The sequence below is a fragment of the Ailuropoda melanoleuca genome, chromosome 8 (genome assembly GCF_002007445.2).
Source record: "Ailuropoda melanoleuca isolate Jingjing chromosome 8, ASM200744v2, whole genome shotgun sequence".
In the NCBI taxonomy this organism is placed as follows: Eukaryota; Metazoa; Chordata; class Mammalia; order Carnivora; family Ursidae; genus Ailuropoda; species Ailuropoda melanoleuca.
The window spans coordinates 98,406,174-98,422,044 of record NC_048225.1 but is presented as its reverse complement, the minus strand read 5'-3'; the positions used below and the strand labels follow the sequence as shown (position 1 = coordinate 98,422,044).

Here is a 15,871-nt window from a genome sequence, read left to right as displayed (position 1 = left end):
AAACAAAACAAAACCTTACCTTTATCATTCTGGATAGATCACCAGCATCAGCTAATTCCAAAACTATGTTAAGTTCATTATCTTCAATGAATGATGCATAATATTTAATTACATTTGGATGGTTGAGTTGCTGATGGAAACACACATATACACACACACAAAAAAAAAACAGGCACCAAAAAGTTTTCTTATTGTAAATTCCCAGGAATCACTTATAGTTTCTTAAGAATAAAACTTAGTTACTGCATTTCATTTTTAAGTATAGAAATCTTAACATGAGAGTATATTTTTCTTTTGAGAATTTTGAAACAGGTATTATAATTATTGAAAGTAATAGTAGATACCAATTAATTTTAATACTCCTTATTAGAGTAAATTATACACTTAAAATTTTTTAAGTATGTATTGCTATATCCAATAAATATATACATATAAATGAATGGCAGAATTATAGCACCAATTGCTAAAAATTATATCCTTCAAAATGGGAACTGTCATTTAAGGTCACTCAATGGCAAATAAAGTGTTCCTTTTTACTCCTATTTTGAAGCTGGCCTGATCCTCATACAACTGCAGCCAGTGGTTTAAAACAAAACAAAATAAAAGGACATCTACTACATTCTATCTACGACATAGCTTTTACATGAAATAGTATAGAACATACTGAGTTTTACCTATGGGGTTGATGCATTAAATGATCCTAAGAAAAACTTCACCTTATAGAAATATACGCATCAGTCTCTACACACTGACAATCCTTTCATACAATCTGCTTTCTGTTTAATCTTTAAACAAGTTAACATAAGACAAATAGTTTCTCAAAGAAAATTATTCAAGAATTCTCCCAGAAGGTATATGCATGATTTTCTTCTTTTCTTTCTACTTACAGGTTTTTCCTCCACATCTTCTATGATAATATATTATTTCTCTAATAAAAATTTATATATATTTTTAAAGCAGTTACTTCATGGCCCAGGAAATAACTACAACTAACAGAACAGATGGAAAGCATGGTTCACTTTGAGCTTACTCTTATCTTTTTTTGATAAATTGTATTCATTTTAGGCACAAACAAAAATGTATGGCATAAAAAACATCCAAGTCTTATCTAACGGTTAAAAATACACCATAAGCTACAGCATTCCTCAAAGGAAATTTTACTATAATAAAAGCAGTGCAGAGATAACTGAAATTTCATATTCTTTGAGTGGATGAAAAACGAAAAAGCTAATTCTGACACACTCTTTACATCATCCTTTCTAAATCTGGAAAAAAGATATAGAAATATTATAAAAAGCATGTGCCCATTTGGATCAGTCCACATTCCCAATATATTACATCTTGAAACAACACTAATATGCATTTATGTCACTTAATCTTTAGAATATGTCTAATTGGGACAGTCCAGAAAAAACTCTTCAATGTTTTTTGCCAATTTTATCTATTTCCTAGTTTGAATCAAAGGCAGGGGAAGGGAGTTAATCCTACCAAATGATCTGATTAAATTATTTTACAATGAATCCAAAAAATAACTACATTCTTCCATATACTGAGATACAAATTTGTATAATGTTGCTTAAAATCAGTGTGGCATAAGTTAAGTTTTAAAAATCTTTTTTCTTGTAAGTGTAATATTTTCATAAATCACTTTTATCAACATGCTCATCTATGTTTAAAATAGTCAATAGTTCATTTATTTACCTTAAGGAGATCGATTTCTTTGATACAATCAGCACGTGCTTTGGCATCCATTAAATCAAATATCTAAAAAGAGAATCCAGAATTATTAAATAATAATCTATGGTTCAAGACACCATGTAAACACATTATAATACTTTACATATAATTATATACATACTAAGAAATTTTCTTCTCGATTAGCTTTTTAGGAACTATGTGAACTATAAGTATTTAATCTCATGTTACCTCTAGAGCTTACATTTTTCCTTCCAAAGGCAGTCAGTATTAAAAACGAGAAAAGAGGGGCTCCTGGGTGGCTCAGTAGGTTAAATGTCTGCCTCGGCTCAGGTCATGATCTCGGGGTCCTGGGATTGGCCCTGGGTCGGGCTCCCTGCTCAGCGGGGAGCCTGCTTCTACCTCTCCCTCTGCCCCTCCTCTTACTCCTGCTTTTTCTCTCTCAAATAAATAGATAAAATCTTTTTTAAAAATGAGAAAAGAGAACTGCTAGATATTTTAAGTCTTAGGTTCAAATGAAACAGAATGGATACTGTACTGTGGTCATAATATAATAAAATGAGAGCTAATATATATTCAACAATTAACATATTGCATTAACTACCTCGTTTAACTGTCATTTAATCCTTAAGAAGACAACAACATTAGTATTCCCATTTTACAGATGAGACAAAGCAGGTTTAGAAAGCTTAAGAAACTGACAAAAGTTCACACAGCTAATTAATAGAGCAGCCAGAATTCACTCTCAGAGTTACCCAACTATATCCCAAGCTCTGAACCATTATCTATACAATCAAATCATGTTTAAAGGTCTAATGCACACCTTGACAGGGATGACAGCACTTTAAGGAGATAAAAATTGGTTCTTTGGAGAGAGGTGTGAGAAAGTCTTACCAACAATAACACACAGATATACACACAACACATAAATAGATATACTCTTATCTGTGGAATTAAAATTTCATAAGGGAGGGGGGTAATTAGGAAAAAAAAAAGTCTAAAAAGGCTCCTTGGGGTGATAATGAAGAAAAGGTTGAGAAATACTGATCTAATGTAAAAAACATAAAAATAAATAATGTAATCAAGGGGATGTTTAGGATGCCTCTGAAAACAAAGAACTCTCTCAATGTTCTAAGTGTATGGAAAATAAATAATAAACTAAAAATCAATATGCTAAATATTGTAGAAAATACCTGGATAAGGTTATTACTATGAGCTGAATAAAACCCTGAACACATAACAAAACAACTTTAATGACATTTATAGTCATCAACTTGACCATGTCTTCCTGATTCAGACAGCCGATATGTTCCAGGAAAAGCAGGTGTGTAACCTGAAACGAGCGGCATGATCCAAGTCTTTTTGACTCGAGAAGAAATTTCTGAACACCTGCCAGAGGGTGTAGTCTCTTTACATACAGATGTTGCTATAATCTCCCCCATGTTCTTGTAGAGTAGGTAGTACCGGCTCCAGTTTAGAATGAGGTCTCAGGCTCAGAGAGGCTAAATATATACCTATGGTCATAATACTAGTAAGTGACAGAACAAGGACTCAAATCCAGATCATTCTAGCTCCAGAGTCTGCATTTTCTTCAATGCCCCAGGCTGTTGTGAAGTCTAACACATAAACAACTAGCTAATAAGTAGTAAAATACATGTGTGTGCAAAGTGCAGTATGGGAAATCTAAAGAAGCAATCCTTGTGTGAAGAGTGGGTAACATTAAAACTGAACTTTGAAGAAATTATAAGATTCTGCCAGCCAGAAACAACAGATACCTAAGGCATAAAAGGAAATACAGAATACGGGGGTATAATTACAACTTGTAATACGTAACTTTTGCTCAGTAACATTCTAAATATCCCAACAAATATTAGTTCTAATCTTCCCCTTATTAAAAAAAAAAGTATAAATAAAACTTTTTAAGCAAAAAAAAAAATCCATAAACTCACTTCCTTAAAGAATTTTAGCTTTAAAAAAAAAAAAGAATTTTAGCTTTTCCTTACTCCCTTCCATTTCTTGTACAAATGTATGTGTGTCAGAAAGTGAAAATAGCAGAGGGGTGCAATATGGTATATGCATTTTCACCCAACACTACAGCAAAACACTCCTCCTATTTCTATGCAGTCTTCAACCTTATTTATTTAATTTTCTAACGAAAATTTTAACTATCATTTATGTTTTTCAATTCCTAATGTGAAATAGCTAAGAAATGCATATTGTTAAGATCTTAAAAAAATACAGAATCCTATCCTATTCAATGGGCTTTTTTAAAAAAAGATTTATTTACTTATTTGAGAGAGAGAGAGTATGCAGGTGTGTACGAGAGGGGGGAGAGGCAGGAGACGGGGAAAGAGAGAGAATCTCAAGCTGACTCCCAGCTGAATGCAGAGCCTGATGCAGGGCTCCATCCCAAGACCCTGAGATCACAACCTGAGCCAAAACCAAGAGCCGGACCCACAATCAACTAAGCTACCCAGGCACTTCTCCCTTTAATGGTTTGCAAAGAGAGTGAGATAAACTAGGTGGCATCAAATTTCCTCCCACTTCATTCAAATAATAGAAAAAGAAATGTGTGTGCTAATACATGTATTAGAGAGCGTAGCTTCATGCTTCTCCATTAGTAGTAATTCTAATTATCGTGACCATAGTCAACTTGCATTGACTACTATGATTTCAGAACAGAATGGAACAGAACAAAAAAGAAAAAGAAAGTAAGAAAGAAGAAAGTAAGAAAGTAAAAAAGAAAGAAAAAAAAGAAAGGCCTATGAGTCGCAAATCACCATCACAAAGTTTATACAAAATATCTACTAAGAAATTTTTTGTAAACATCAAGCCCTCATATATATCAAACTTTGGTAAAATGAGAGAATATATTAGCTATAAATGGATACTAATTGCAGGGGTAAAAAAAGAAGAACAACAACTACCAGCATTAAAGCACAAACAGTGCAACACTACCTGTTGAAGGAAAAACCCTATAGAAACACAAACCTCCTCAAGAGCATCATAGCTTTGTTCCACACACAGACGATGAACATAAAGAACAGAACCTGTTCATGCTCTTGCTTTCTTTCATTCACAGAACCATGCTGTCAACGTGTTATTAAATTTTGTTATAGATACAAATAAGAAAGCTTGCACACTGTCAGATGCAGAGTGCAGACTGGAACACATAACACGAACACACAATCTAATCAGTGCTGCTTATGCAAAGTGATGTGAGAACCTCAATGAGGTGGAGTATGGCTGGCAGGGGTTATATATGCAGAATTTATACATGCAGGAAAGTATAATACATTTCACAAAGATTTTTTATAGAAATAAGTAAAATCAAAGATCATTACTTTAAAGAATAAGCTTCACACCTAGCAATTTCATATAGAAAAGCTACCCATTCCCCAAACTGCCAAATGATGCTGGAAAAATTACGAATATTACAAATATTACGAATTACTACCACAAATATTATGAAAATATACAAATATTACGAATATAACATGTTAAATAATAACAATAAATATTAATGTAAACAAAATTTTGAGCTTGATATTAGTTATGAAATACACATACACATACACACACATACACAATTTATGCTTAAAAATCAAAGTGGCAAGAGAAATAACGGATTCCCTGCAAATCATGAATGCTAATGCTATTCTCAGGACCTATTAGTCACAATGGACTTGAGATAATTCAAAGAAATGCAGGGAAGTACAAAATTTTAAATGTCTTTGACTTTGAGGAATTCCTGAAAACTTTTTTTAAGGAGAAAGAGAAAGGATAATTCTAGTACTAGTGACCAAAATGAAAAAAATCACAAACTTGGAGATACGTATCAATTTAATCTCCCAATAATCAATGTCTCCATGATGGGAAAAATATTTAAAAAGCAAAAGCTAGTGAATGAGATGAGAGAAAGATATATACGAGAGCTTTACGAAACCCTAACTAGATAGAAAACACCAAGACAGAAGTGTGCTCCATAGAAATCATAAATTTCTGGGGTGCCTGGGTGGCTCAGTTGGTTAAGCGTCTGCCTTCAGCTCAGGTCATGATCTGGGGCTCCTGGGATCAAGCCCTGCATTGGGCTTCCTGCTCAGTGGGGAGTCTCCCTCTGCTCCTCCCCCTGCTCATGCTCTCACTCTCTCGAATAAATACAATCTTTTTTTAAAAAGTTCTAATTCAACTTATAATTAAATAATTTAGTGTTACAAATTAACTTTTATTTTGAATTCTCAGTAATAGCAAAGTCTCTCCTCAGTCACTGAGAGGTAAGTACTGCTGGCACATTTGAAGCAAAACTAAATTCTGAACCAAATACATTTATAAATACATTTAATTAGGAATTCAGCAGTATCTTATCTTTTTCTCTTAGCCAGCAAGTCAAGACAAAAATAAAAACTGTATCTTTAGAGTAAATCATCCCAGACATAGATTCAAGACTGTCTGATTTCATGAACAAGAAAAGACAACACATAAGGAAAAAAAAGTCTAGATTTTATAAAAATATTTTTCTTAGACTATTTACAAGCTTATCTTCAGAAGGCATCTTTCTGGGCTCTACCAAAGTTTCTTTGGGTTTTTAACTTACTGTATACTTGGTAAGAGCAAAATTAATAACAGCATTTAGGCAAACAAGTGTTGGCTAATAAGTTCTTGGTACTTTCTGAATCATTTTAAAAGTTTTCTTTTGTCATCTCTAAATTTTGCCAAAAAATTACTCATGACTAATGAAACTGAAAAGGGTATCTTTAAGAGGAAAAAGAGGCCTTCAAGTAAGTTAATAGAAATGCCCTTGAAAAGGCATATGTCATTCTGTTAGAAGAAAAAACACTTAAAATGTAGCAATGAAAGTACTTAAAAATGTATACTAGAAAGTTTGAAAAACCTGATATATCTCACTTTAAATAAATCTTATATAAATGAAAATCTTAACCAAATTATCTCCTGGGCCTCCCCAGCTTTATAGAGCCTGAATAAATGAACTGAGCAACCTGGTCCTAAATTGAGTCCCTGTATTCCATGTGACAAACCCAGTCAACCCCTGGATTATGCCATTCTTCATCCCAGTGTTCTTGCCCCTCTTGACCCAGTGCCCAAACAATGCTTCCATCCCTTTATTCCAACCAACCGATGCCTGTACAGACCGTCCCCTAACCATTGTTGAAGTGAGGGAAGAGAGGCTCTAAGGAATATTTTTGCTATCAGCCTGCAAATTTCTGGTTCTCCTACTTGCTGACTGGTAGGCAGACTTTCCCTTACAGAGCCTCTCTCTTTTATTTGAGGGGATAGACGATGGATGAGGGGGGTGGAAAATCCATAGCAGAAGGGCTGTGATATCTTCTAGATATAAATCACAATCGCTGAACAAGTTAACAGCCAAATAACTGAAGTCTCTACCACCAGCACTTCTCTGACTAAATCTAGAGGCACTCTAAAGGAGAGTGGAGAGTACAGAGATTGAGCTGGGGTGGGTGGGGGGCAAAACTTAAGCAATAATGCTATTCATTTAATAGCTAAACATTTTTTCAATTAATAATGTCCTTATTATAGCTGTGTGCTGAAGAGGGTGAATCCACATTCTACACAACAGTCTGTGAAGTCTTTAAAAAATAGACCAGATTTTATCATCACCTGCTTAAACTCCTCCTATGGCTATTCATTACCCTTATAACACAACATATAACACATAAATAATACATAGGGCTCTCTTCATGGCCTATAAACAAAACACTCAAATTCTGGTTCCTGCCACACTCTGTAACCCCATTACTTCTTTTCCTCACTCTATTTATGGGGTCACAATGTGTTTTTACTATATTCTAAGTCAATCCTGTTGTTCAAGGCTGTTCTCTACACCTGGAATCCTCTTCTTCCTGCTGTTCAGATGGCTGACTCCTTATTCTCCACTTCAGCTTAAATTTCACATGCTCAGAGATGCCCTCCTTCCCCCCACCTAATTTGTCTCTCCTGTCACATGATAGTCACTCCTTTCTGGCTATAATTATTTGACTTACTCTCTATCCCCCCCACCAGAAATACTGAACTTAATTGTATCTCAGTGTTGAATACAGTGTCTGCCACATAGTAGGTCCTCAGTAAACAGTAAATGAGCATATCAAAAACCTTCAACAGCATAAATAAAAAGTTACTTCAACTATATTTATTCACTGGGCTTGGCCACTGGACGACTTTACCATTTAAAATTTTTAAGATAAGCTCATAACCTCAAAACTTGTGTTAGCATAAAACAACCCTATGTGGCCATAAGATGCTAAAAAACAAAACAAAACAATGTGAAACATCAAAAAAAGCCAAAGGACTACATTTTTTCATTGATGTTCACTGTCTCATTTAAATATTTTAATGTTGACAATCTATTTATGCCATGTGTGCTAATTCATTATAACACTAAAATGTTGTTAATTAAAATGCCCTAATCTCTAAACTGTCAATTAAACTAAAAATTTTCTCTATTTCTTATATGCCGAAGAAATGCCTAAAATAAAATTGCAAGTACAATAAATAAAATTAAGAAGCTTTCATTTTTAAGATAAAAGCCTGTGTCTCCTTAACAAGTAAACTAACAATTACTAAATTAAAAAATATACAATATATAGATTATTCTTACAAATGCTTCTTACTTTTCATTTGTCCAAACAACTATTGGAAGGTTCAAAGGAAATCTACAGAGATTAAATAATGAAGCCGATAAAAACTGCAGGATGAATTCAGTAATCATACTGAACACTGAAATAGAGACTGGATGTATAGTTTTGGGGTTTATGAATGTATTCTCATCTCTATGCATTATAGAAGAAGTTATCATTGCTCACAAATTTCTAAATGTATGCAATCCCAATTTCTAATATATGAATACATGCAGAATCTAGAAACTAAAATCAACATATGTAAAAAGAAAGCAAGTTAAACTCAATATACTCTAAATATACTTTAAAAAGTGATTTTCTTGATGTTTTATTATAATAATCAAATAAAAGTAATAAACATCAAAGAATATTTGTCTCTTCAGAAAGTTGTTTTGAGATAACCTGTGTATCGAAAAGGTGAATTTGAACAAAACACATTATCATCACCTTATCTTTGTTAATACTATGCAAAAGTACTTTCCATTCTAATAAATGTCTCTGACAATGATTGTCCCATAGGAAAACAGTGTTATCCGGACATATAACTTAAGACTAGGCAAAGAGAACTAAGGTCAAAATATTTCACCTACTATTAGAAAATTAGGGTAACAAAGATCAAAGAACTGAGACACAGTGAGACCTAAAATTCATATTATAGTACCATATCATAAGACTGATAAATAAAAATCAATTCCAATTACACAGCTCTAATCAACGAACTAAGCATAATAAAATAGAGATTACATGTACCAGATCAAAACAATTCTTTGACATCTTCCAACACAAAGAACTGAGCTTCTGAGACCCAGTTCACATCCTCTGTGAAGACTTATCCCAATCTCCCTCTCATCCATGTTCCTGGAGGCTGCTCTCATACAGTGCCTATCTTGTGATTTCAGATGTGTCTCTGTTGCACTTCTACTGGAATCCCATGAGTCTTGTTGTTTATCTTAGTATTCCCAAAGCCTTCCACACTGACCACCGAATACGAGGTGATCCATATAATAGTACGAGGTGGAATGAGTGAATGATCAGTAAGAAGGGAAACAGGGAGAGACAGGAAGCAAAGGTGGTTCATGGAATTTCAAAAATGTCACATCAGTTAAGGTACCATCTTAATTTTGGCAAACGAATCATGATGAGATGTGGGTACATTTTCAATAAGATTGGTTAATGTTGCCATATACCGTAGGCTCTCAGATCTCTTTATGATTTCAAAGAAGTAACGTGCATTCAGGACACACACTCTTCTTTCCACACACAGGTAACAGACAAACCTACAGGAAAGTCACCAGAGCTTAGGACACTTTTTTTTAAAAGGTCTTGAAAAAGTGAAACTTGACGGTGTGGGACAAAGTAAAGAAATGCCTTGAAAACTACGCTGAGGAATCTGGATGGTAACTCTAAGGTGGCTTCTTAATGATACGTAAGCAGACAAACGAACTGTAAAAGCAGCACGTCAGCCAAGCACAGTATTCAGGAAAGATTCCAGAGGAGCTAGGAACAGTAATACAGATCTTCAGACCAGGAACAAGATACATGAGGAAACCCAGTATCCGATTCTTTATGAATTTTTTGAAGAAGGGCTAAGATTCCTCAGAAAGGAAGATAGTCTGGTTAACAGTATTGTTAAACATTTTCATTTTAAGCTACAGAGATCTTGTTAAGGAGGAAGCACAGGATTCACTGTCCAGCACAAGTATAAGACATCACAGAAATCAATACCATGTCTGAAGTGCAAACACATGTCTCCTCACAAAGTTTTAAGACACCATTCCCTAATTAAATCAGCTACGAATATCTTCACAACAGCATCTCTCTCTTCTATAAAAGCAGCTACGTTTAGCTACAGTAATAACGCTTTACAAAGCAGAGAAGGATGATCTCATCCAAGAGGACAGGCTGACTCCACACAGCAGGAGACGGTTTTCTGAGGTTTATCACGGTGCAAAATGGGAGCCGTGAGAGGATGCATCTCATACTGAATGGAAGTATGATCGCCCAAATTAACTCCGGTCCTTTCAAATTTCCAATCAAAAGGAAGAAAAATACAGACAGAATGGAGCCCTCTCTCTTTCTCTACACTCAGAATCAGTTGGAAGCTGGAGTAGGAAGCTGAGAAGCCTCGAGGCCTCCAAGTAATTTCTCAATCCATCTGTCCTCTGGCATTCACTACGTGCAGCAAATAGGCAGCTGACTTCTTTCCAGTCCGTTCTGTGTGCTTGGTTTGTAATTTTACTTTTAAAAGAACGAATTTTGAAGATTATTACTTTACTTGAGGATCCATAGTAAACCCTTACTTTCTTATTCTTCAAATTCCTGTTCCTGGTTTCAGTGCACTCCAGAATCTGGTCTCACACTGATAGCCTGACCTATGTTTCGATTCCACCAACAGCTCAAACTGACATCTCCATTCTGTAAACTCCCATTTAAGTCAGGAGTCCATGCCACAGGGCTTAACATTTAATTTTTCTACAAAGACTCTTCTTCCTCTGAATGCAGGAATGATATGACTAGCTTCCTTTTATTTCCCTCGGTGCCTAGTAATGCATAGTAGAAATTTCATAAATACATTTAAAAAAAGGTTCAGAGTTCTTTTGTAAGGGAATCATTCTTCCAAAAGTCATCTGCTTCATGAACGTTAATATTTGCAATCTCTATTATATTTTCTTAAGCTGTAAGTGGCATATTAAACGAGAGAAGACTGCTACTCTTATAAGCTGCCAGTGAGAAAGTCAACCGATTCAACTATGGAAAATAAGAACCAACCACGCGCATCCCCTGTGGCTCATCATTTCCATTCTTAGGCCCAGACAAAAGAGAAATGCTTGCATGTCACGTAAGACGCTTGCAAGACACAGAAGACTAGCACAGCAGTACTGTTTACAATAGTAAACAACTTATAAACAATCCAAACAGCAACTGACATGTGACAAGAACAACTGAATACGATATAGCACTGAAAAGGTTAATGTACAGCCACACGCACCAACATGTGACGACACTGACATAAAGCTACCAAAATGCAAAGCAAACAGCAGATTTATTTAGAAATTTATACAGATGTGGGGAAAACGATAAAGAAATGCAAAGGAATGTTAAGCACAGAATTCCAGACATAGTTACCAATGAGGGAAAGGAGTGGCGGATATAGACCAAAAATTTTTCTAATGTTTTATTTCTTAAGCTGGGTGCTGGATGCAAGGGCATTTCTATTACTCTTCATATCGTATATAACACATAACGTCTTTTATAAACATTTAATATTTCCTTAAAAACTAAGTGAAAACTGTTCATCTCTGTAATGACTATGACAACTACACTGATCCTTTAAGAAGCCACACAAAAAAAACTGACGAAACTTTGGTCTCACAGGTCACTACAGAGAAAAGATTATCAGGGTTGCAAAGTAAAAAATAGGAAGTCTGTGGGCAGGTGTGAACAATAACTATCTTATCTGAAAAAGGGAAGCAAAACTGTATGATTTCAAACATACTCTGAGACAGAAAGACAAGTACTTTCTAGACCAGAGGGCAAGTGAAATTAGACTTTCTAGACTTGTTAGGGCAAATGAAACTTTCAGAGCTCTGCCAAGTACACTGCAGGGTAGAGCAGTGGGACTAGTCCACTAGGGTTAGCGTAAGACTTGGTAAGAGGCGCTAGAACAAGAAAAATGAATCTGAAGGAAACAAAAAAGGATTGGAGAGCAAAGCTGATTCTAGAATGATACAAATACAAGATGGAATTTCAAACAGGTCATCGATCCTCTAATTTAATCAACCCACTTCATTCTTTTTTTAATTTTCCAATAAATAAAGTTAACTTCATTCTTCCTTCATTTATTGCCAGTGTGGTTCTCCACATTAATTTAATACCCCATCCTAACCTTGACTGCCACTTACTAACTCTAGGCAATACATTTTGCAAAGTCTATTTTCCTATTGTGAGGCTTATAGCTGCAGCTGAGAGTTACCTGTCCAGTTAGGAGCAAGTGGTGAGAACTCAAACCTGCCTCTTAAAATGCAGAGTTGTAAAAGCTTTTCTAGCATTATTTCAGTCACTACTAAATCTGGGTGAATAAAACCAGCTAAATTTTTAAAGCCTAGAAGTAATATTAAAATTAAAAATTAATTTCCACTGTATACTACACTGAATTCAAGCTTTTAAAGTATAATTTGTATTCCTTTCTAGCATTCTCAACTTAAGAATGTCATTATCTAATCATTCAGGACATACTTTCCTCTATTATTTATATAGTATAATTTTACATTGATTTACATAATTAAAATCATCTTACCTGCACTTTTTTTAAAGCTACTGGTACTCCATCCAAGAGACAGGCTGCTCTATAAACTTCACTAAATTGCCCGCGACCAATTTTCTTTTCTATTCGAAAGTTGGCTAATGTATTATAGCCCATATCCGGTCGTAAAGCCTTCTGTAATTAAAAAAGTCAAAATAAGTTTTCAATCACACAATAGTCACATAATCATTGATTGTCTTCACATAAGTAGGTGATACCAATGGTGAGCTTACAGACATCTATTCTATTCAACAAATATTATGTTGAGCCATTCATGCTAGCCACTGTTCTATATACTGGGGATATAGAGGCAAACTAAACAGATGATAATCCCTACCCTCAAAAAAAAAATTCTGGCAGGGAAGAAAACTAACAAACAGGGCAAACATGAAAAATATACATACAGTATGTGAGATAGGAAGGCGTAAAAAAAAAACAATCAAGGAAAAAGGACATGAAATGTCAGGGGATGAGGAGGATTTTGAAATTTTAGATAGGAACTCTCTATAAAAATTATCTTCAGTTCATAGAATATAAACTAGTCCCACTTGACCTAGTACTCCTTTCATATTTGTTTTCTTTTTCAAAGTATCTCTGACTTGAAACAGAACGTGTGTACACACACGTGTACACACACACACATAGTCCAACCTGTCAACTAATGCATGAAAATCTTCTGAACTTCCTGAGAGTTATTTAACTTCCACAAAGAACATTTCCAGTGGCAGGGAATTTACCACCACATTGTTACTTTTTTTTTTTTTTTAAGACTTTTTTCTAGAGCAGTGCTGGGTGCACAGAAGACTGAGGAAGCCCTTGCCCCCATATATGCATGGCTTGCCCCATCCCCCACCATAGTGGTACTTTTGTTACAATTCATGAACCTACACTGACACATCATTATCACCCAAAGTTCCTAGTTTACGTTAGGGTTCACCCTTGGTATTGCACATTCTATGGCTTTGGACAAATATATAAATGACATGTATTCATCATTATAGTACCATACAGTACATTTTCAGGGCCCTAAAAATCCTCTCTGCACCTCCTATTCATCCCTCCCTCCCTCACCATTAACCCTTGGCAGCCACTGATCTTTTTACAGTCTCTACAGCTTTGCTTTTTCCAGAATGTCATATAGTTGAAGTCATTCAGTCTGTCACTTTTCAGATTAGCTTCTTTCCCTAGTACATAATTACATTTTTATTTTTTTTTAAAGATTTTATTTATTTATTTGACAGAGAGAGAGAGCGAGCATAAGCAGGGGAGTGGCAGGCAGAGGGAGAGGGAGAAGCAGGCTCCCCGATGAGCAAGGAGCCTGATCCCAGGACCATGGGATTATGACCTCAGCCAAAGGCAGACGCTTAACTGACTGAGCCACCCAGGAGCCCCCATAATTATATTTTTAAACAATATTTTGCTGTTATTCATGAAAAAAAAAGTCACTTCTTTTAACTAACACTTTTTAGTACTTACTATGTACTAGCTGCTAGAAAAATAAGAGATGAACCAGAAATGCTTTCTGCTTTGAAAGAGCTTACTCAAATATATGGAAGAGGCTCTTAACTGCTACGAGAGAAACAATTACAGGGTATTGGGAAGGGAGCACAATTGTCATTCCTATTTTGAGACAAAACCCAACTCCTTATACATTTTATCCACTGTCCTTGTTCTTTTGTTCATTTGTTTATTCACGGACTCTTCCACTCATTCGGTCAGTCACAGGGTAAACATTAACTGAATACCCACTACAGTCAGCCACTGTCTGTTGCTGAAATGACAACATGTACCCAATGAACACTCTTTTAGGCTCTTCATGACACTCATAATCTATTTCAGCATCTCTACCTATATAACTATAACAAAATAGTCTAGTTCAGCCATAAAGTGCCCTTATTTCTTCTCTTTTTTTGGCTAAAAATGCATTGGCTTTTCAAGGTCCCTGGGTTATTTGTAAGGACATGCTTCCAAGCCTTTACTATTCTCTTCACATCCATCTGGACCTCCTCTATTCTCTGAGCCAACTGAGAGTACACACGACATTCTTATGGGGTTTGACTAGTGCACCCTCTAATGAGACTGAACATTAAATACCTATTGATGTAATCAAAGATAGCACTGGTTGGTAAACACACTAAATTAAACTTGAACTCTTAGTCCTTCAAATAAACCTCTGTTAAGCCTGATGACCCCATGAATTATACAGAAGGCTATTTTGACATATGGGCAGTACTTTACATTAACCCCAATGCTTTTAATATTGTTGATTTTACTACATCTATCATGCTAGCAAAACTCTAAAATTCTGCTGAAGTTTCACTGTAATTCAAATACAATGTTTCTCAAAAAGAGAAAAAAAGGAGCAATGATTTCTGTTGCCGTACACTGATTTTCTTTCTTCTGTAAGTCCAAATTATTTTCAAGAAAAACACCATTCTTCCTTTAATACATGCAAAATAAGCACAATACAAGAAATTTCACAAATTCATAAATATAATACCATAAATAAATGGTATAATAGAATAGTAGCAACTACTATAATAATAGAAGGTTCCATTTTCGTACCTACAACTTAACAATTGCTATATATTAGGACTTTATAGGCCATTTAATTCAATTCTCATGACAATTCTATACATGTTATCAAACCAAACCTATGTCTAGTTGATTCCCAAGTACAGCCTTTACTATCTTACCACAGTTACTAAACAAAATCATCTACAATATGACCCAGTATTACGGGATCCTGCATGATGATTCACACATATTTTCAATTTCAAATCTTTTGATTAAAAAAAAGCAGGAATAACAACATACATTCAGAATGAAAACAAAAATATACACCATAATAAGAAAAATAGAAGAAAAATTAAATTATCAAATACAGGGAGACAACCAGACATGCTCTTCATTTGTAGATTTCCTTTTGTAGTCCTTGAGATTAATTTGTAATTAAGTGCCACTGTGACATGGTACCTATTTAAGAAAGGAAACTTACAAAGTACCACTTCTTAGATATAGTCAATAGCAGCAACTTTTCTTAGTTTTTTAACTGTAAATAGAAGTTGCATTTAAAGACGAGAGTTTTTTTAACTGTTACGCTTTCCTAAGAAATTTTTTTTAAATATTGACACACTAGGATAGTCTGCAACATCAAAGAAAGAGAATTCCTTTTCTGCTTATATATGTACCTACCATTTTTTCTCCTGATGAAAACTCG

The 15,871-nt window shown here is 34.8% G+C and overlaps 1 protein-coding gene across 4 annotated transcripts in view; it reads right to left on the bottom strand.

Annotated features, from left to right (window-relative positions):
• NEK7 (NIMA related kinase 7) overlaps positions 1 to 15,871 on the bottom strand; it is a 156,368-nt gene that overhangs the window by 57,634 nt on the left and 82,863 nt on the right. For 3 of the 4 annotated variants that reach the window (XR_004627323.1, XM_034666986.1, XM_034666987.1), the window contains exons 3-5: positions 12,646 to 12,786; positions 1,702 to 1,764; positions 20 to 130 (exon numbers count right to left, since the gene is read on the bottom strand). Coding sequence is in view for 3 of the 4 variants with exons in the window: in XM_034666986.1 (XP_034522877.1) it covers positions 20 to 130; positions 1,702 to 1,764; positions 12,646 to 12,786 (315 nt within the window). In the remaining variant the exon portion in view is untranslated. The remainder of the gene's footprint in view (positions 1 to 19; positions 131 to 1,701; positions 1,765 to 12,645; positions 12,787 to 15,871) is intronic. The other variant, XM_034666988.1, reaches the window with a different exon arrangement.